At 42.2% G+C, this 20,853-nt stretch overlaps 4 protein-coding genes across 4 annotated transcripts; 1 reads left to right on the top strand and 3 right to left on the bottom strand.

The window, feature by feature from the left end:
- The first annotated feature begins 2,379 nt into the window (after nucleotides 1-2,379).
- On the top strand, nucleotides 2,380-3,146 carry LOC124310895 (speckle-type POZ protein B-like). The gene is made up of 2 exons (XM_046775074.1): nucleotides 2,380-2,421; nucleotides 2,511-3,146. Exons 1-2 carry the CDS (start codon nucleotides 2,380-2,382, stop codon nucleotides 3,144-3,146), a joined length of 678 nt encoding a protein of 225 aa, XP_046631030.1.
- A 4,183-nt stretch (nucleotides 3,147-7,329) lies between these two features.
- Nucleotides 7,330-8,199, bottom strand: LOC124310837. Its single transcript, XM_046774938.1, has one exon. The coding sequence runs from the start codon at nucleotides 8,197-8,199 to the stop codon at nucleotides 7,330-7,332; it is 870 nt and encodes a 289-aa protein (XP_046630894.1).
- A 96-nt stretch (nucleotides 8,200-8,295) lies between these two features.
- On the bottom strand, nucleotides 8,296-9,999 carry LOC124310786. Its single transcript, XM_046774803.1, has one exon. It carries the CDS (start codon nucleotides 9,997-9,999, stop codon nucleotides 8,296-8,298), a length of 1,704 nt encoding a protein of 567 aa, XP_046630759.1.
- A 45-nt stretch (nucleotides 10,000-10,044) lies between these two features.
- LOC124310700 lies at nucleotides 10,045-13,477 on the bottom strand. The gene is made up of 4 exons (XM_046774687.1): nucleotides 13,444-13,477; nucleotides 11,238-13,364; nucleotides 10,558-11,187; nucleotides 10,045-10,511 (listed from the first exon to the last, which is right to left on the bottom strand). Exons 1-4 carry the CDS (start codon nucleotides 13,475-13,477, stop codon nucleotides 10,045-10,047), a joined length of 3,258 nt encoding a protein of 1,085 aa, XP_046630643.1.
- Nucleotides 13,478-20,853: the final 7,376 nt, after the last annotated feature.

Below are 20,853 nucleotides of genomic sequence, written 5' to 3'. Positions count from 1 at the left end.
AATTTCATCATTTTCTTCCCATTCTTCGAATCCCCCAATGTTTTTCTTATCAGAATGAATTGAGGAGCGATGTCGAGTAGGTCTGGTAACCAACAATCATGTCCCAGTCGCTTCATCATCGAATCCAAAATATAGTAGAATGTTAGAGGAGTATAGAAGACTTCACCTCCTCTACATTTCTCCAACGTAGATTGGGGATTTGGTAATCATTTGGTAATCGTTGTTTGATGACAAAGTTTGGCCAACTTTGTTATGCATCGATTTAAATCAGGTGACGGGACCAATTTTATGTTCTGAAAGTTTGGTACTTTCTGCCAGCAGAGATTAACTGGACGTCTTCTTAGAAGGGTACTCCAACGTAACATATCGACGGCAGAATCCCTTAATTCAACATGGTCAGCCAATCTTAACCCTTAAATGGTGGGAATCATACTCAATGAAGTACAAAGAGATGTCTCGACGATGGTGTTGGCCGAATGATGACAATCAGTTGCTATTTTGGTGTAAAAAACTGCATTCGGGTTATCCGACAACTTTTGGCAGCAGACAACAACTAAATTGGCTAACCCAACACGATGCACGAAATCAGAGCAGTCAATGACGTCAAACTTGTTTGCGTCTGAATAGCAGAATTTCACTGCTTCTCCCAAATGGAAAAAGATTTTGACTGTCGGAATCCGGCTGCGATAGGATAGATTAAATTTCCGATGCAAGTTTGTAATAATTTAAGATGTGGCGATGTTCGTGGAATTGACCTAACGTTTAAACCTTTGACCCACTCTACATTTTAACCGATTCTTACTATAGCTTTATGGGGTAGGGGGGGATTCGTATTTACCTAACGTAGCGCCATCTGCTATCAGATCTGGGAAAATCACAGTCGTAAAAAATAAATGGCACCAAGTCAATTTTTAAATGCATTGAAAGGGTTGATAGAGTTACATAGTTTCATGTTTAAAGTTATGCAGCGTCTAGTAAGCTCTACACCACACTTTCTCACGGGTTAAAAATAAAAATTTTACCTCAAAAATACCCAAAATCGTGTTTTTCCGATTTCCTCGCTTCTGGTTAGTCGAGCAATAACCCAATAACGACTCTCGGATTGCCTTTCTCAGCAGACTATTGTGACTTGTACTGCATTAGGAGCCCCTAACCTTTCGAGAGTTTAGTAAACTGAAATCCTCAGGGATACAGTTAGTTTTTAAGTTAAAATTTAAGACGTTATAAAATACTACACGAAAAAGGAACGTTTGGAGGACGAGAACGCCTAAAGGGATGCGAAGGCGGGGGGTGGTATATCTCAATTTATTCGTGAGGGTCGCCGTAGTGGCGAATATTACTTTTTTTTATGAACATGTTGACGGAGTATGTTGCAGCAAAATGACGAGAGCAAGCGCGAAACTACTTGTTCAAAAAGGGGACTGCATCTTACCATGTCTCTAAAAAATGTTGAAAGATAGCAATTGGGAGCGTAAAATTTTACAATTTTCTCTTTGACTGTTGGTAGCATTTCCGGTAGAGAACGCAAGTTCGTATAACTTGACTTGTCTGGGCATGAGAATTTTGTGTGTATACTTACCTTTTCCTTCTGTCACCCACACAATAGACAACGACACAAACATCATAACGGAAATTGGAAATTTCCGTAAAGAACTTTTCCACCACTGGTTACTACCCAAACCGCAAGCTGTCACAAGGCAGATGAGGATTACAGAGCTCAATAAAAAAGAACAGCAAAGAAAAACCAAGGAAGCAAAACGCTTTTGACCATACATTCTGTACTTGTACTAAACTTTTTCATTTGTATTGCGACCCATAGACCATCCGTGCAGGTTATACATTTCATTTGCCCCTAGTTTCTTGGTCCAGCCTTGTCGTGGCCCCCTTAGCATGCTTCGCTGTAGTCCCACATTCCAAGGTCTCGAGAAAAACCTCAGCCGCACTGAAACAACAAAATAAAGTAAACAAAATATTGCAACGCGCGAAAAAAAATGGGTATATGCCTACTGTTTCCGCAGAAGCCACACCTTCGGCTCAGAACGTTTTGCAAGCGCGCAAATGTGGTCAGATACCTATACATGACAGCATTGATTAGGTGTATCATCAGAAAATGTAGCAAGAGCAGTTGGGTGCCGAGCCGAACCGTCGACTCACCTTGTTCAACATAAATTTCAGTGGAGTATTGAAAAAAACAATTTAGCTGACAGTTTTGAAGAGTATGGCAATTCTGATTGGGATGAAGTTTATCTAGAAAAGGCACGGAAACGAAGTGAAGTGCACGACTGTTTGAGGAGGGTGGTGATATCAAGATCAATTTGCTATCGCCTTACTCTCCTTTTCATCATCATGTTGGAGTGACGATTGCCATTTCGAACCGCAATGACGAAAAAATTTTTCCTCAACGCACCTTTATCCCTCGAGGTAAGAGGGCGCCTCACTGTGTTTACGAAATCACGAAAACAGATTTTGACAAAAATTTCTTCAATGGCACACTCGTCTTGGCCTGCAAGATTGAACAGTTAATTACAACAGACCTCAGTGGTGGTGGCAAGTTGCCCACAGCTGCAAATAGCCCAGAGAAACCGTTCAGCAACAGCAATCAACTCGCCTTTGCTGGAATGGAAAATATCTTTGAAACTATGAAATTTGCCGATATCACCTTGTACGTCTGTGGATGCCAATTTAGAGCCCACAAAATCATTTTGGCCACGAGGAGTCCTTTTTTTGCTGCCATGTTTCAATACCAAACAGAAGACTATTTTTCGGAACCCGTCGAAATTGAAGACGTCGAGCCGCTCGTGTTTCGGGAAATCCTCCACTTTATCTCTACTGGTCGTCTTTCGGAATCAGAGATGAAGTCTACGATGCCCTTTGAAATCCTCAAAGTGGCCGCAAAGTATCTGTTGGACCAATTGAAAATGGAATGCGAGACTCAATTGATTCACCGGATCTCGGCAGATAATTGCATGCAATTACTTTTTTTCACCGAAGAAAACCATTCGGCGTTTTATTTGAAGAAGTATGCGATCCAATTCTTCCGTAATTTCTCCAGCGAAGTGATGGCGACGGAGGCTTGGGAAAAGGTGGAACGCGATCATCCAAAACTGTGTCTGACTACGCTGAAGAAGATTGTCGAGACTCGTTAGATACATCAGAACGATATTGATCCACAACGATACGTGATGGCAGAAAAAGAACTGGATTCATTTGGTACCAAGAATGTCGTGACCAAATTCAAAATAACTTGTAATGCAACCACGTTTAATTGTATCGTTGCTCCTTTCACTCAGAAATACAGTATGGTCCAAAAAATCATAACAGCGATTTTATTTTGAAAGCCACCTACCCACATTGTGGGAAATTATGTTTAACTTTCGGTCCTAATTTTGGGGGGCTAGGAACAAAGCGAAAGGTGGGAGAAAGAAAAAGGGGTAATAGGCTCATTTAGCCACCGGTTATGTCTCCCCCCCACAAAAAAAAAATTATGAATGAAACCAGACAGGCTGTCTGGAATTTCCTTTGCGGGTAAAAACGAATAACCGCATTGCAATAGCCTTAGGCTCACCGTCAATTTTTCGACAAGTGACGAAAAGGAAAAAGCTGTCCAAATCCTGCACAATAAAGCGGGAAAAATTCAAAGTTATCGTAATGTCACTTTCAATCACTTTTCATGCAAGTCAATTTTGACCGAATGCCGTGAGCTCGTTACGTTAATGAAATCATTTCATTGGTGATTATTATCATTTCCTATCATTTTCCTATTATTTAATTAAAGAAGTAACGGCAAACGACGATTTGATTTTAGATTAGACAATTTTTAATTTTTTGAGATGCCGAGATTTGAACTCGAAGAATATTTATTACCACCCGCAGTGACAGAACAGGAACAGTTGATCCGAGACTTGGCTGCTTGGACAGTTTACTGCAACATACCACGGACGCATGTTAACAAGCTGCTGGTGATTCTCCAAAAACATCCTAGTTACGAGTCTATCCCTAAAGACTACCGCACTCTTCTCAAGTCCGTACGCAACGTTCCAGTAAAGTTAGTCGATCCTGGTTCATATTTTCATTTTGGAATTGCCAAGGGTTTGTCACGGTCACTCCGAACTTTAGGACGTGATATGGGTTCTGACATAAAGATTTTTGTGAACATTGATGGTATACCTATCGCGAAAAGTGGCAGCAGTCAGTTTTGGCCTATATTAGGGAAGATTGCTTGGGTGAAAAGATCTAAGCCTTTTATCATCGGTGTTTATTGGGGACCAAAGAAACCCATAGATGTCAATATCTATCTCGCGGATTTCGTAGAAGAGGCTACGCTGTTGGAGGTCACAGGTTTTAAATATTGTTTAATAATTGTATTCGTTCCGATTTAGGCTTTTATTTGTGATCGCCCAGCTTTATCATTCATTTTGTGCATCAAAGGCCACACGGGCTATTTCAGTTGTTTGAAATGCGTCACTGCAGGTGTTTCTTATAGGCCTAATGTAAACAAGAGAAATAGTATTTTTATAGTATTTCCTGAATTGAATGCCCCCCTGAGAACCGACGCTTCTTTTCGTTTTCGTGAAAATCCACAACATCATTTACCTGGTTCATCGCTGTTGGAAAATCTGTTCCACTTCAATTTGTTGATGGCGTTTTGTTGGATGGTATGCATGTAACAGATTTAGGTGCAATGAAGAAGCTCATTTCGCACTATATCAAAGGGAAATATCAACGAGTGTGAATGTCAAGAGTGAGTCGCGCTATATTAGCGCACCGCATTTCTGAGTGCATGAAATATGTCTCTTCTGAGTTTCCAAGAAAAATTGAATCTCTGGAGTTTGTCGGTCAGTGGAAGGCAACTTCGTATCGAATGGTAAAACTATATCTGGGTCCTGTGTTACATAAAAACCTAATCAGAGATGATTTGTTCGATCATTTCTTGCTCTTTCACACCGCAATGAAACTCTTATCAGACAAGACAAAGTGTTTTAAACCAGAAATCCTTATTTATTGCCAAAATCTTTTAGTGAAATTTGTTCATGATTGCATTAATCTATTTGGTCTTCAATTTGTTTCTTCCAACATCCATCACTTAATTCATGTCGTTTTTTATGTATCTTGCTTTGGCCCACTTGATTCGTTCAGTGCATACTCTTTTGAAAATTGTTTGCAAATTCTAAAAAATTTAGTCAGAAAAAGTGCAATGCCCCTTCAACAACTTGTAAATCGAATAGGTGAAATTGAAATAGTACAAATGCTGAATGCACAAGAAGAATTGAGAAACAATTTATTGGTTGATCAATTGCTACACTACCATCAAAATGGCCCTGTATTGCCTGGAATTTTGGGATTTCAGTACAAAACTCTTATTTTTAAAGGAACGACATTGTGTACCATTATCCCTGATTATATAATATAATTGTATTTTTCTTACTGCCAATCACGTCATTTTAATCGAAAATTTTGTTGAGCAAAACAATAAAATTCTTATCATCGGACGTCAGTTTTTGAATGATGGTGACTTTTTAACTTTACCGATACCTTCTCCTCAACTTCATTGTTATGAAGTGTGGAATTTGAGTTTTCTTAATTCTTGACCACTACGAGAAGTCATTGGCAAAGCATTTATAGTGCCTTCATTTGAAATAATAACTCCAGAGAAACCACAATCTTACGTTGCATCTTTGTTGTTGTCTAATGATTGTATACTATGAATTTCATTTTTCATTAAATAAACCTTTCTTTTCATTTACATCTTATTGTTTTGTTTACTGTAGATTAGTTTTCCCTACGATACTACATTCTAAGTATTAACATTAAAATTCTGAGTGCGACGAGTTTCTAGTTTTATAATCTATCAGCGCATTAGTTAATAATAAATTATATATACATAATATACGTCGGGTGGATAAACTAAAAGACAAAAAAGGGATATCTATTGGATATCGATGATAGACATCCAATAGCTATCTTCTATTGATCCAAAATTTTCAAAATGGATGGGGATATGGCTCGGATGTACAGACGTGCCATGGACGTACAAGGGAGGAAATGTGCCACTAGAGAACAAGGGTATTATTTTGAAGGAGAGAGGGATCAATGAATTCAGCATTTATCATTAATTTTGCTGAATTATTCCTCCTGGCTGTCCTCGCCCTCATATAAGAAAACCAATGCGTATAGTTCGCAATCCTCATCATACTCTAGATCGCCATATTCATAAGATGGATCTTCATAATAAGGATCTCAATCATATCGATCTCTTGCTCGCAACATCATTCTACAATACAAATTAAAAAAATTAACAAGTCTGACACTTTAAGCCTTGTGGAATGTGTAGTTGACGCCAACAACGGGTGTCGTCTGCTATAGTAAACTCAATTCGTGAAAAAACTCATATCCCGTTCTCTCGTTGCTGTTTCCGAGAAGTTGAATCCAACTGCATTTCTTCCATCCTCTTCTAACTGGTGTGTAAAAATAAAACCTTTTAATTTCTAGAATTATTTCCCCCTTTGTCAGAGAAAGTCTGGTGAATTTTGTTGTCGCTCGGCACCGAAATGTAAACGCACAATGCGTAGTGTAAAACAGAGTAATAGGGATTTCATGGGTTTAAGTTGTGCTCTGTTTGTGAGAAAAATTCCATTATAGTGGAAGATGGTTCTGAGAAATGTGAATTGGAATATGTAGACACAAATGTTTCATGGATTCAAAATTTCATGGATATTGATTTACCCCACGGGGTTTTATTGCTGACCTTGAAGAAATTTCTCAAAATTTGTAATTCTCAATCTTCCTAAGTAAAATAATGTTAAAATTGTCATTTCAGTTTAACGTCAGTAAATTATCAATTAATTTTTTGACATAAAGTTCGATTTGTGCTTTGAAGGAAAACGACGAATGCAAAAAAGTTAGATCTTTAAGATCTTAAATGCATAAATAAAGAAATTTTTTTTTCGGCCAATACTTTAATTATTAGAATCCAGAGGAAATCTTTTATTGATTTTATTGAACGTTCCGTGATAAATAGAATTATGAAATTTTTTTCCAAAACCTGTAAAAAGAACCTTTCAATTTAGGTGCGAAAACCTTGACAGGTTTTTTTTTCAAAGGATTTGTTCGGCAGGGAAGTAGTGTCAAAGTTGCCTTACCGAATATTGGATGAAATGAATAAAGATGATGAAACTGATTTGAGATTGCTAACCTGACTGTATTGAACTGACTTGTAGTATGGATAGATTGAGACAGCGAAGGCCGGACCCCCTCCAGAACATTACATTGACACCAAGGGGGGAAAGGGCACAAAGAATCAGTACAGTTAGGCGGGTGACAAGGGGCCACCTATCGGGGGCCCCGAAGATCGTATTCCTGTAAATGGGACGGAATCCTGGTTGTCCGGCCGGATCTCGTCGTCGGCCGTTGGGGACGTCTTTCGTTTCCAACATACTCCCCACCAGAGCCCATGCCTTGGGACTCGACCTCGCCGACGTCAGTAGCGGCCGCATTGGCCACATGATCATCTTCTTCGACGTCAGTTGGATCGATCGGAAGCAATGGGAGTGGAGCCGGATCAGGTGGATTTGGAAATTGCGGAGCAGTTGCTTCAGCTGGCTCCGGATTCAATGCACCGTCTGCGATCTCCATATCTTCCGGTTGATCTTCTCTCAGTTCTACGGGATATAAACATTGAATGGCTCGGGTTAATAATTCACCGTTTGGGAATTTAACTATTGCGGATCGGACTAGGCCGTCGCAGCTGGGGAGTAATTCTTTAACTACTCCCGTCTCCCACATGAGCCGTTTGGAAAGTTTGTCGTGGATTACGACGACTTCTCCGACGCGGATTTTTCTGCCCGACGCTCCTTTTGCGTGGAAATTATCCAGCTGCATCAGGTAATCGGAGACGAACCGCGAGCACAAGTCACTGACGTAATCGCGCCTGTTCTGATCCATTTTCTTGAGTAGTTCACTTGTTGAATCGGGAGCCAATAGATTGACTGCTGGCTCCGCCGTAGCACAAGTTGAACGACGATTGTTGAGAAACTGATTCGGAGTAATCGAGAGCGGATCGTCCGCTCCTTCTCCAATGTAGTTCAACGGTCTCGCGTTAATCACACTTTCCGTTTCGATTAAACTCACTTCCAGTTCGTCATACGCGAGACATGCACGCCCGTTGAATCGTCTCAATAGATCTTTCGTGATCCTCACCATTCTCTCCCAGAATCCGCCCCACCATGGAGCGAGGCTAACGGAGAAGATCCAGCTGGTTCTTCTCATGGCAAGGAGGTCGTGAACGGATGGGTCGGATCAAATGTTTTTAAGATAACGAGACGCACAACGGAAAGTTTGGGCATTTTCACTGTACATCACTGACACTGGGCCTCTTCTGGCGGAGAATCGACGGAAAGCTAACAGAAAGGAGCGAGCCGTCATGTCTTTGGTCAACTCCAGATGAATCGCTCTCGTCACGGCACAAATAAAGATGCACACGTAACTTTTCGGTTGCTTTTTGTTGATTTGGTGCGCTGGATCCAGTTGGTCACCATCGTCTTCTTCTTCGGGAGCTTCTTCGGTGGGAAGCTCCGCTGCATCCGGGTTCTCTTCTTCTGGTGGAGGTTCCGGAATGACTTGTTCGACGGATGGCGCCGACTTGGATTTCCTTTTCGGAGTCGCGTTTTTGTAGTACAGCGGTCCAGCGAAATCGGTTCCGGTTATTTCGAATGCCCTGGCATCGCGGAGTTGGTTGGCTGGTAGCGGTGCTGCTATTTGTCGGAAAGGAGGTGAAGTCAGCTTCTGGCACTTCACACAGGCGTACAAAACGTTTCTCACTTGTTGGCGGCCCTTCACGATCCAATATTTTTCTTTCAGTTCTGACAGTGTCGTTTTTACTCCTGTGTGTGAATTAAATACATGTTTGTTAGTTATCAACATTGTTACGACAGGATCGTTTGCTGGGAGAAGGATCGGTGGTTGAATGTCTCGATCCCTGAGGGCGAGCGCCACTCTTCCAGTGACTCGGATGAGTCGATCTCGATTGTCCCAGACCGGTCGGAGCGATGTGATTTTCTCCTTTGGTTGAATCTGCAGTCCGAGCTGGAGTGTCCAAAAGGCTTTGGGATAGCGTTCTACTTGGAGGTGTCTGCAGATGGCTAGCTCCGCTTCGTTCAGCTCTTCGGTGACTATCTTGTCGATTGTAATTTCTTTTCCGGCGACTGTGATTATTTCTTTTAGTTCGAGTCCTGGGCCGCGCGTTCTTTTCTTCATACGGTTGAGCACTCTGTTGATCCAGGCTGTTCTGAAAAGTAGTTTTGTCCATATAGAGATTTTTTCGAGGTGCCATTCAATTGGCTGGGCGGTTTCGACCACTGCAAAGGAGACGGTCGCCGTTTTCTTCGTGACCTCTTCCTCGATTTTCTCTTGAGTTTCGGTGGAATGGTTTTCTGGAGAATTTTGCCATTCGCTTTCTTCTTCTGTTAGCCAGGTTGGTCCGTGCCACCAAAGTTTCGATTCCACCAGCGCATGCGCTGGCGCTCCCCGCGATGCGAGATCGGCTGGATTCTCCAATCCGGGGCAATGTCTCCGCCATTCCGCGTTGGAGAATTTTCTGATGGTTTCCACTTGGTTTCGCACGAACGGTCTCCAACGATAAGGATCTCCTCTAATCCATCCAAGTGTGACGAGGGAGTCTGTCCAGTAAGTCGTTTTCCATGACTCGGTGTGAAGGGAGGTTCGAATTTTTTCTCCTAAACGGATTGCTAACAAAGAGCTTAGTAGTTCGAGTCTGGGTAACGTTACTTTCTTTTTTGGAAGAGGCGTCACTCTCGTTTTGCTGGCTAGGAGAATGGTGTAAGGAGTTCCGTTCTCCAGTTGGAGCCGTGCGTAGGCTACTGCTCCGTAGGCTGCCTCTGATGCATCGCCGAACACGTGAATTTCTGCGGAAACGACGGAAGGTTTTGAATATCCAATCCATCGTGGGATCTCCAAATTATGTAGATCCTTCAGTCCTTTCATGATGCTGCTCCAGGTGCTCTTCACTTCGGGTGTGGCGTCATCGTCCTAACCTATGTCTCCTTCCCAAAGTTTCTGATAGATTATTTTTAAAAGTAAAACTGTGGGAGCTAGAAAACCAATTGGGTCGAATATCCTTGCTGAGATGCTCAGAATTTTTCTTTTGGTGATTTTTTCTCCAATCTCCACGGCTGCTTCCATGATAGATGTAGGGTCAAATTTAAATGAATCGGAGCTCGTGTCCCATCTAAGACCCAGTGCCTTGTGCTGGCCATCCATTGTGGGTGAAAGGATTCCGACGATCTGGTTCGACATTTCTTTTTCGGTGAGAAAGTCACGGAGCTGCTTGTTGTTTGTTGCCCAGCTCCTCATGTTGAGTTGGGCCTCTGAAAATAACGTGACGGTCTCTCCCACCGTGGTAATGGCTGTTGGCACGTTGTCTGCTCCTCCAAGGTAGTCATCCACGTAAAGTTGCTCTTCTATTTGTTCGACTGTCTTCTGAAATCTGGGTTTGACTGAGAGCAAATGTTTATTAATGGTCACTCTTAAAAGGAATTTGACTTGAACTTAGCCCGAATGGCACTCTTTTCCATTTGTATGCGATGAAATCGGAGTCGGGATTTTTCGGCTCCCTCGGCCATAAAAATCTGACCGCTTCGGCGTCTTCGGGCTGCAGCGCGATGTTGAGGAATGCTTTTTCAATATCCGCAATCCAGGCGATCCGGTTCATCCGGAAGCGCATTAAGACCGAGAGGAGATCAGGATTTAGATTCGGTCCGGTCTCCAAAACATCGTTGAGGCTCGGCCCATATTTGGATCTTGCGGCGCCGTCGAAAACTGGTCGAATTTTTGTGGTGGCCTTGTCCGTCCGGTAGACTGAATGATGCGGTAGATAAGTGTGGAGGCCATCGTAATTAAGATTAGCCTCTTCTACAAATTCGTTTGCTATCAGTTGATTGATTTCTTTGGTGTAGTTGGCTAAGTCGACTGGAGATTTGCGTAGTTTGAACAGCATGCTTCTAAATCTTGTAGCTGCCATCTGGTGGTTGATTTCCAGTCTCCATCTGTCAGTCGTCCATGGGATTGGCGTGCAATACCTGCCGTCTTCGAATCGCGTGATTTCGTTGCAGAAGGAGCGGAATTGATCGTCCTTCTCCACAGCAACACAGTCGTTCAAATTGGTGAAATTCTCTAGACGCCAAAATAACGAGAGATCAAAATTCAACTTCTCCATTTCAAACCTTTTGTTTTCTTTTGTCGTGTCGAAAAAGCAGATCTGTTCAGAATTTTCTGGTAGTGGAAGGAGACTGGAATTTCCTGTCTCCCTGCTTTATGACTGGTCTGGTTGGATGCTGTTGAAAAATTTCGATGGCTGTGAGGTGATCTGTGGTAGAGAGCGTTTGAATTAATTAGTAGTTGACTGACAATTGTTTGACTTTGTTTCGATGATTTTTCTTGTGATGGACCGCCGATGACTTTTCCATGTTTTGAAGTGTAGGCTCTGAGTCCGCACGGGCTGATAGTTGCCGGCTCGTTGAACATGATGTTGAACATCTGGTCCATTCCAACAAGAATCCCGACGTCCTCGTCTCCACCATCACGTTCGAAGCGGTCGTCTGACAAATTTTCATTTTCCAGCCAGAGCTTTCTTGCAAATTCTGTAGTTTGGTACGGGCCGGTGCTTCCAACTTTGTCGGTTGCTTCTAAAGCTTCAATACGCACCGTTGGGGCTCCTGGCCAGGTGCCCCGCACCGTCATCTCGACTACGTTGTGAGTTTCTGCTGGAGGGGCTTCTGTCTGCCGGAAGGCCCTGGTCGTGATCTGTTCCACCTGGATGATCTTCAGTTGAAGTTCTTTCGAAATCTGCCTTTTAATCCATGTTCTATGGCTGCCATCGTCGAGGAAGAGAATCGCTCGGATTTGTTTTCCATTTGGGCCTGTAATGTATACGGTTGCTGTTTTTAGGATAACTTCACCAAAGGAGCTTGCACATGCTGTTGTTGAGCTGCTCCCAGCGACCGGTTTGCTTGGAATTATAGTTAAGGATCCGAATCTGGTATCTTTCTCGGCACACAAGGATGTGTGGTGCTTAGCTCGGCATCGTTGGCACCTGTGTGGATTAAAACAAACAGTGGTCTCGTGATGACCAAAACAATTAGAGCATCTTTTTTCGTTGGTGATGACTGCTTTTTTCTCTTTCAATTCCATTGGGCAGTTGATATCCCAATGCATCTCCTTGCATAACACGCATGGCAGCATTGGCTTTCTTGGAGATGATGCTGTCGCTTGTCTCCTTGGTGGTGTACTGCCATTTCTTCTTGTTTTGCTTGAATTTTTTGGTTGTGGAGTCGGCTTGCTGCTGACTCCGAGCTGAGAAGCTGTCGGTGTAGTAGGTGGTGTTGATTTTGCCGGCTGTTGAGAATTTTGGGCCGGCTTTGGTGTTGTAGCTCTCAGACGGCTGAGTCGCTCTGCAGCTTCAACTTGCTCTTCGATGAATTTTAATACTTGATCAATGGGTGTTACCTTATTCTTTGCTGATTTGGCCCACTCTGCTTGAAGTTTGAGTGGGATCGAGCGTAAAATTCTTGATCCAAGGAGACATCCGTGGCTGGCTCTTGCAACTCCCAGTGTCTCCAACGCTTTGATATGTGACTGGATAGTCAGCTGGAAGCACCTGAGTGCCGCTGTATCAGCTACGTCTCTCACTGGTTGCAGCGTGTCCAATTTGTGGGTGTGAGCCTCGATCAGGACGTCCGATTTGCCGTACATCGCCTTCAGGAGGGTCACTGCGACGGTGTAGTTTGCGTCTGTCAGCTCCAGATTCTCCACACATAGCTGTCCTTCGCCTTTCAGGTAATCTTTCAAATATCCAAATTTTTGAACCGCCGGAATGGCCGATTCGTGGACGGCTGCGTTGTAACCTTCCCAGAAGGCCGTCCATTCGAGCACGTCCCCTTTGAACGGCTTGATTTGACGTTTTAGCAGTTTAGTTGACGCAACTGCGGCTGGAGCTGCCAGCGCTCCTGGTGCAGCTGCTGCCGGAATGGCAGCAATCAGTTGTCGGAATAAGTTCTGTTGATCTAGATTTTCTTGTTGACGGATTGCTCTTTCCTGTGCTCTTGCAGCGTCTTCATCGATTTTTTCTTGGGCCCTGGCAGCGTCTTGATCGGCCTTTTCCTGGGCCCTGGGTGCATCTTGATCGGCTTTTTCCTGGGCCCTGACGGCATCCGCTGCTGCTTGTCGCGTCTTGAGCATGAGCAATAGCGTCTCGTCATGCCGCTTTCTTTCTTCAGCGTCTTCCTTCTTTTTGAATTCTTCTTTTTTTCGTTTTACGATCTGGAGCGCGTCGCCGACATCTTCATCGATGGCTTTTTGATCAACATGTCATCCTCAACCTTTCTAAGTGTCTTTTCTTCTACGCCGTCTCACCTCATCAAGACCACAAACTTGCCCCTCTACCATTGGAAATGGGCTCCGGCATTCTTCAACCGTCTGCTGAAGTCAAACACCTTGGCGTCACTTTTGATTCTCATCTTTCGATGTCCTCCCACATTCGCAATATTTGTCGGTCCTCTTTCTTTCACTTGTGGCGTATTGGAAAAGTTCGGCGCTTTCTGGATCCTCTTACTACTAAGTGCCTTGTTCAGTCTCTTGTCCTCTCTCGAATTGACTATGCCTGTTCTCTTTTCGCCGATCTTCCTGGCACTTTGCTCTCTAAGCTGCAGCGCGTGATAAATGCTTCCGCTCGTCTCATTCTTCGTGTGAGGAAGAGAGACAGCATTCGTTCCCATCTGCGCTCCCTTAATTGGCTCTGTGTCAACGACAGAATCACTTTTCGTATTGCCAACCTGACCTATCGCTGTTTACATGGCTCCGCACCTAGTCCCTGTCTACCTGACTCGCCTAATCATTCCTCTTTAAAACTCACGCAGCCTACGCTCATCTTCATCTTCTCTACTTCGCGTTCCTCGCACTCGCCATGTTAATCTTGGTGATCGATCTTTTGCAAAGGTCGCTCCTTCCATCTGGAACCGACTCCCTCTTGCTGTTCGTAATGCCACCACACTCCCCAAGTTTCGTTCTCTTTTATTCAAGCACCTTTTCGATTGATGTGTCTTATGCTTTTTCTGTGACTCTTAGCCTGACTGTACTTTCCGCGTCATTAGAACTTTATTTGGATAATGCGCATTATAAATAAATCAAATCAATCAATCAATCAATCAATCAATTCATCAACTTGGATTTGGCTGTCGATTTCTGCTTGAAATTTTTCTTGGGTCACTCCTGCTAGGTCCATGTCTCTGGCGACCAGTTCCGAGATTCTTTTGTATTTGCCGTAGTTGATCCGTAAGTTGGACTCGGCTGCCTGCACTACGTTGAGGACTGTAAGATCTATTTGCACGTCTGCGTACTGCTGGATGTTGTTAATCCAGCGAGTGACGTGGCCTTTCATGGCTCTCCGAGACACTTCGTTTGTCGGGGCCATCTTGATTGTTTATTATTTTTTGTTGAAAGAGAAAAAGATTTAGATTAGTTTGTTTTGATTAATTATTAATTGTTGAGCCTGTTTGTTTGTTGTTTGTTTGCTTGAGGTGTCTGCTTCAAGTTCTGAGTGCAGCGCCTCTTGCGGTGTTGTTGGAGAGTGGCTGCTTCAAGTTTGACTGCAGCGCCTCTGCCGGTGTTGTTGGAGAGTGAAAGTTTTTCGTCTCTCCTTCCTCTCATTAGATGGCGTGACGAGCGGCGGGTCGGCTAAGTTTTGGCTCGACCCTCATTCACTTAATCACCTTTGGAATGCTGCGTTCCTGTTTGTTGAGAGGAAAAGTAAAAGTTTTTGTTATGGAGGTCAGCTTTTGGCTTGTCTCCCGTTTGATGTAAGAATGTTTTTTTTTTTGAGAATTGAAAAGTTAAAGTGAGTTAATTGAAGAGAGGCGCATCCTGTATTTATCGACAATTCGACATTCATTAGAATACAGTGATGGGAAAATTATTTTCTGCTTATTGCTCCGCCAGTCTTCTGATCCAGGCGATCCTGGATTTGGATCGCTCCCTTGGGCTCTCCCTATAGCTCTCTTCGAGACTCTCTCGTGAGAACATCAGTAGCCCCCTTACTCTTGAACGGCCTTGCCGTGTTGGCTCTGTTTGTATTGGTGTTGGCGGAATGGGGGCTTGGATCGTCTCTTCAATTGACAGGCTCTCGCAGAGCATTTGAAGAGTGTCGTCCTCCTCGCTGGCCTCGCCTCCGACTGCTCCTTCTTCTTTTTCTTCTGTTACGCCGACGGCTCCCTCTTCTTCCACTTCGGCGGCTGCTTGGGCTGGCGCGACCGTCTGATGCTGTTTGGGGCCGTGAAACAGCCCCCTGGTGATTCTATAATCTTGGACGGGACGTGCTGTTAGTTGTCTCTTAATTTCAGCCCACTTGGCCGGTGTCGGAGCATTTTTTGGAGGAGGGGCAGCTGCATCTAAACGATCCAAAGCCCGGCGTAGATTGATCGCATCTTGTTCTGGTGATGGCGTCGGGATGACCGGGTCATTAGATGGGACGGCGCATGGGACGATCGGCCGGTTTCGGTATTCCTCGCGTCGTCCTTCCCTCGTGTTTTTATGGAGAGGCTCTCTGATTGGGCCCGTCCATGGAGCAATCTTTCCTTCCAGGCGGAGCTGGTGCCGCTTTCGTTTTTGTTCGGGCCTAATTTTGATGAGGAAAAGGAGCCCGCTTTTGGAGCTCCGCTAAAGTGGAGCGTTGAGAGAAAAGACGAAAAAGTTAAATTGTGAAAAATGAAATGTGGGAAAAAGTAGAGAGAGAAAACAAAAGAAAAAATTTATCAACGCAACAAGAGCTGGGTGAAATAATTAATTGTCTACTTTTTAATTTAATTTTAAGTCGATATTAGGGAGAGAGAGAGAGTAAATGGATGTTAATGCTTTTACGATCTAAGAGAAATACAAACAAGAAGAGAGTGAAATGCTTTTACTTTTAGGAAAAATGAGACAGATTTTACAGTTGAGTGTGTGTGTGTGTGTGAGGCGCTCAGATTTTCTGACGCCTCAGGCCGCCACGCGGTTTCCCAAAAAAACAGCGATGACGGCTAGACGAAATGTCGGAATTCACACACACATACACACTTAACTAAATTGATTGGAATTTTAACTAGAAAGGGACAGTTTGAGTTGATAGAGAGTCAGTGGGTCTTTTGTTGCCAAAGAAACCCGAACGCTTTGCTGGGAAGCGTTCTCGTTCAGTCAGTTTCACAAAATTTTGGTTCAAAAGATAAGGTTTCGAAGGACCATGTTCGGCAGGGAAGTAGTGTCAAAGTTGCCTTACCGAATATTGGATGAAATGAATAAAGATGATGACACTGATTTGAGATTGCTAACCTGACTGTATTGAACTGACTTGTAGTATGGATAGATTGAGACAGCGAGGGCCCGACCCCCTCCAGAACATTACATTGACACCAGGGGGGGAAAGGGCACAAAGAATCAGTACAGTTAGGCGGATGACAAGGGGCCACCTATCTGGGGCCCCGAAGATCGTATTCCCGTAAATGGGCCGGAATCCTGGTTGTCCGACCGGATCTCGTCGTCGGCCGTTGGGGACGTCTTTCGTTTCCAACAGGATTTATTTTTTGATAATTTTTTTCTGAGAAACCATCGACTGACGGATTTATACCCGGTAACAGGGATAGTAATCATATTGTCAGTCACAAATTTTTTGAACGATTTTCTTTTGCGATCAGATTACAGGGTTTTTTTATAACGTGGAGATGACGAATGCCTTGTGCAGTAAAGTTAAGAGTCTAGAAGAGGTCAACTTCTGTTACGTTATATTTAATATCCCATTACCTGAAAATTCTTGTAAAAAACATGTTTCCTTTTGCACTGTGAAAACTAAAGATTTGAAAGAACAGGAGTTTGATTTTGTAATTGAACAATTCATCAAAGAACTTTTAATTTTGAAATCCGATGAAAGGATGTTGCTTGACATTCCTCACCGCTCTGGTTTCCATGTCCACGGAAAATTTGTTGCTTTCTGTGCCGAGACAAAGGGAGCACATAAAATTGGTGGTTTTATGAGTTCATCAGCTTAAAAGTTGCGTCGTGTCTGTAACATCAGTATAAATGAAATTTGAGATCATGGAACGACAGACAACGTCGTGTTTAGAACGAAGTAATCACTTGATTATCAGGCGCAGGATGCGCTTTTTAATTTCCGAGTGGTAATGAAGTACAGGAGTAAAGGGTGTGTGTCCTTTAAATCAAAGAAATTTTGTTCATTTCAGGGAAAACCTTTTATTTGATTGTATGCATGACATCCCAGAAAAAGTTGGCCCTTTTTTGTTAAAATTGTGCATTGAAGAGTAGAACATTAACAAAAAAGATTACGGACTCAATGCGCTGTGCTTAAATGAAAGAATTGCGTCATTTCGTTTCGGGAGGTACGACTCAACTAACTAAGCAAGCCCTCGATTCACGGATGCTAATTTGAACGAGGAAGTTAAAGCAGCGTGCTAATCAAAGTCTATGCACCGCTCGAAATTTCCCGTTAATGTTTGGGGATAGAATATCTAAAGATTACCCACACTATAATTTGTTACTTTAGTTTATTTCGATTTGTGATATTATCTTTGCTCCAGCTTTCAAAATTGCACACTGTGTATATTACGCACAATTTAATTATTGTAATATCTTTGTAATGTAAACATTTTAGTAATATGACTTCCACTACTTCAATAGTGGAAAACTTACATGGTACGGATTACCTAAATGATGTAGTATTTTTCAATTCTATCCTTTGGTCGGAGTTGTTAACCAGTAGAGAGAAAAAAACACTTTAAAATAATACTTCCATAAGAGACAGAGTTAAAAAAGGGTGTGGTTTTCTCAATATGGCGGATTGCAGCGTTGTCGGACTACAAGAATCCTGCTATCCGCAATGTGCAAGAGGTATATTGCAGAAAATGGATGAAAACTGTAATGGTATGAAAATGTGGAGTGCAAATGAAGTGGAATGCTTTTTTAAAATCAAAGAGATTTGGGCAAAACGTTACTGAGATACTTAAATGTTTATATATAAGTAATTTAACAATAATTATTATGGATCTGAAATTATAATCCAATTTTTCTTAACTAAAATTCAACAAGAAACGAAATTCACGGTTAATCTTTCCTGCTGCTGAATGACACAGAAGTGGCTGCCTGGCTGGCACGGGTTTCAAGATTTTGTCCAGCTGCTAAGTATAAACGACGTTTAATGGAATTATTGCGTAGTAACAACAGTGCAACCACCCAGCAGTAAGTATATGAAGTGTTCAATCGGCGTAAAGAAACTTACAGCAGTGCTGGGCCTTGGGATGGATGTGAGGATGAGAGATTCCCTGTGAAAACGTGTTACTTTCAAGCAAATAAAATCTCGTGACTGAAAAGCCGCCAAGTTCACAGCAGGTGCTTCAAGAGGTATGTTTGGTTTAAATATCTTTTGTGTTTTACGAAAATTCAGCTAATATGAATTTCATGTAGGATAAGATAAAAGTAATAGAAATTCTAAATTCAGACAAGCTTAGAAGACAGATTGTTAAAAACCTCATTGAGAACAATGAAGCATTTGCAACGCATGAAAAAAGGAATTAAATTGTTCAGCTAAAAAAGCCAGCTTTGACTATAAACTAGGTCGCCTTTTCCTTTTTGAAAGGGTGATTACTTTTTTTTAATGCTTAATCGAAACACTCGGTTTTCTTTTGCCATAGGAAAATTATTGCATTTCAGCCTTGGCTTAAAAGAAAAATTCTACATACCATAAGTAGTCATTCCTTGCTGTCACTGGGACGATGGAGCACCCTATTTATTGCACCCCTTCAATCAGAGTTTGGTGATTGAAGAAAATGTTATTCATCTAGAATGATAATGCTCTAGAAAATTTAATCTTTTATTTTCTTTATTTCTATTTTTTTTGTCTTGAATATTCTCAGTATAAAAGCGGTTTTCGAGATTTTTTTAGTAAAAGAGGCAAAATAAACGCGTCAAATCAAGATTTTGTCAACGCACCCGAACACATTGCAAGTGATGAGGCTCTTGATTACTGAATTAGGTCACAGGCATTAATGTTATTGTCTCTCGTTCTGCAACTCACATGGAATGACTTTCGATGTGATTTTACATATTGTTTCATAATCAAGTCAACTTCAGTTTTTAATACAATCAGTTTTAATACAATTTTTTAAACAATAAGTTTTTAATCATTAAAACGTAGTATTGTTCTGTATGTGTACCGCAATCCGGATTCTTTTTGTACGAATGATGTCATGTTTTCAATAAAGACATTTATTAAATCACATATTTAAGTATTTACATTTATTGTACCCACACTTATTCCACACTTTTTTGCCCACTTAGTGTGGTTTTTTAATTACAATGAATTAACCACACTTAGGCCCTAAGTGGAGAGGCACACCTTTATTTGGGTGTGCCCCAAACAGGACTAGTCCACTTATTAGTGAGTACCCACACTTTTTAGCGGGGAATTCCACTTCCACATTTGTAATTGGAGTAAAGTGTGGGTTAAATTTTTTCTGTGTGGAAAAAGGCTGTTTTCCAATAATCGCATCATAAAAAGGTGTGAAATGCCGTCTAGGAACATCCGCAACCTTCCAAGTTCAGGAAACTCCCTTGCGTCTTGTCTTTGGTATAACCAGTTACACGGTGGAAGGTAAACCCTGGAGCTATCATCCTCGGCTATTTGTAGAAATACTATTTGCACGGAACTTCTGGACGTAAATTTTCCGATCTTTATACCTTATCTCGGTTTGACACCGATCTATTAAAATATAAACTGAAATTCGTGTAACTAAATTAAACATTTGTTGGCAATGGAAAAAGTTACAATTCAAAGACTTCGAACCATTTCAATGACCTTAAATAATGTTCTTTCACTCTGTCCCGCTTAACGTGGTGTTTCACAGTTCCGGGAAGAGTTTCTATGAACGCTTTTTTATGTATATTCCTTGATGATTTATATAATTAATTGATTTGATGATTTCTTTAATTATAGGGGAAAAATGCCCCCCCTCGGCCCCTCCCCGTCTGCCAAGTAGAAAAAAAAATCGGTATAATCAATAAAGTAGTTGAGGCACATTAGTCACTCTGATGGCTGTCAGTGTTGCAGGGAATAGTGTTCCCCATTTTTTTTCCCAAGATAGGGAGTAGAATCATTATTTTTTCTAGTTGGCCTAGCCTAATATTGATTCATTCTTATTTCAAAGAGTGCAAATGAAAGACAATTTTTTCGTGAATGCCCCATTACGGTCTAGCGGTTCAACAACAAAATCTGGTTGGATGACGGAAAAGGATTTCGTGTTGTTCTTAGAACACCTCGTCAAACATATTCGCCCATCTGTAGATAAACCGGCTTTGTGGACAACCATGGGTTCCATTTGCCCGTGGAAGGACTTAATTATGCCAAGGCAAATGGCATTATAATGCTTTCCTTTTCATAGACTTCAACCACTGCATTTATCAGTTTATGGCCCACTAAAAAATTATGTAAACGGAGCTATAGAAGCCTGGCTGAAGTATCATCCAGGCCATCCGTCATGTTCCAGGAATTGTGAAGAAGGCTCTTCCACGTCCTATCACACCCAAAAACATTATGGCTGGATTTGAAAAAGCAGGTGTGACCCTTACAATCGAAACATTCTCACCGAAGAGGACTTTGTTCCGTCAATGGTGACAGATCGACCAAACCAAAACCAGACAAACAAATTTTAATCGTTGCTTTTGCCTCCTAATACGCTTGAAGAAATCGATGTGATCCCAATTTAAGAGATACCCGTAGGTGATTTAATAAATGCCTTTTTGGTTGAG

Source organism: Daphnia pulicaria, chromosome 1 (genome assembly GCF_021234035.1).
Source record: "Daphnia pulicaria isolate SC F1-1A chromosome 1, SC_F0-13Bv2, whole genome shotgun sequence".
Classification (NCBI taxonomy): Eukaryota; Metazoa; Arthropoda; class Branchiopoda; order Diplostraca; family Daphniidae; genus Daphnia; species Daphnia pulicaria.
The sequence above is the reverse complement of the archived record's forward strand: the minus strand, read 5'-3'. Positions and strand labels throughout refer to the sequence as shown.

Excerpts from the sequence above, each read along its gene's own strand:
- LOC124310895 (XM_046775074.1), top strand. The coding sequence starts at position 2,380 with ATGACGAAAAAATTTTTCCTCAACGCACCTTTATCCCTCGAG. Across the intron at positions 2,422-2,510 it reads ACGCACCTTTATCCCTCGAG|ATTGAACAGTTAATTACAAC; the intron begins GTAAGAGGGCGC and ends TTGGCCTGCAAG.
- LOC124310837 (XM_046774938.1), bottom strand. The coding sequence starts at position 8,199 with ATGGTGAGGATCACGAAAGATCTATTGAGACGATTCAACGGGCGTGCA.
- LOC124310786 (XM_046774803.1), bottom strand. The coding sequence starts at position 9,999 with ATGAAAGGACTGAAGGATCTACATAATTTGGAGATCCCACGATGGATT.
- LOC124310700 (XM_046774687.1), bottom strand. The coding sequence starts at position 13,477 with ATGCCGGAGCCCATTTCCAATGGTAGAGGGGCAA. Across the intron at positions 13,365-13,443 it reads TTCCAATGGTAGAGGGGCAA|CCATCGATGAAGATGTCGGC; the intron begins GTTTGTGGTCTT and ends TTGATCAAAAAG. Across the intron at positions 11,188-11,237 it reads ACGACAAAAGAAAACAAAAG|AGAATTTCACCAATTTGAAC; the intron begins GTTTGAAATGGA and ends TTTGGCGTCTAG.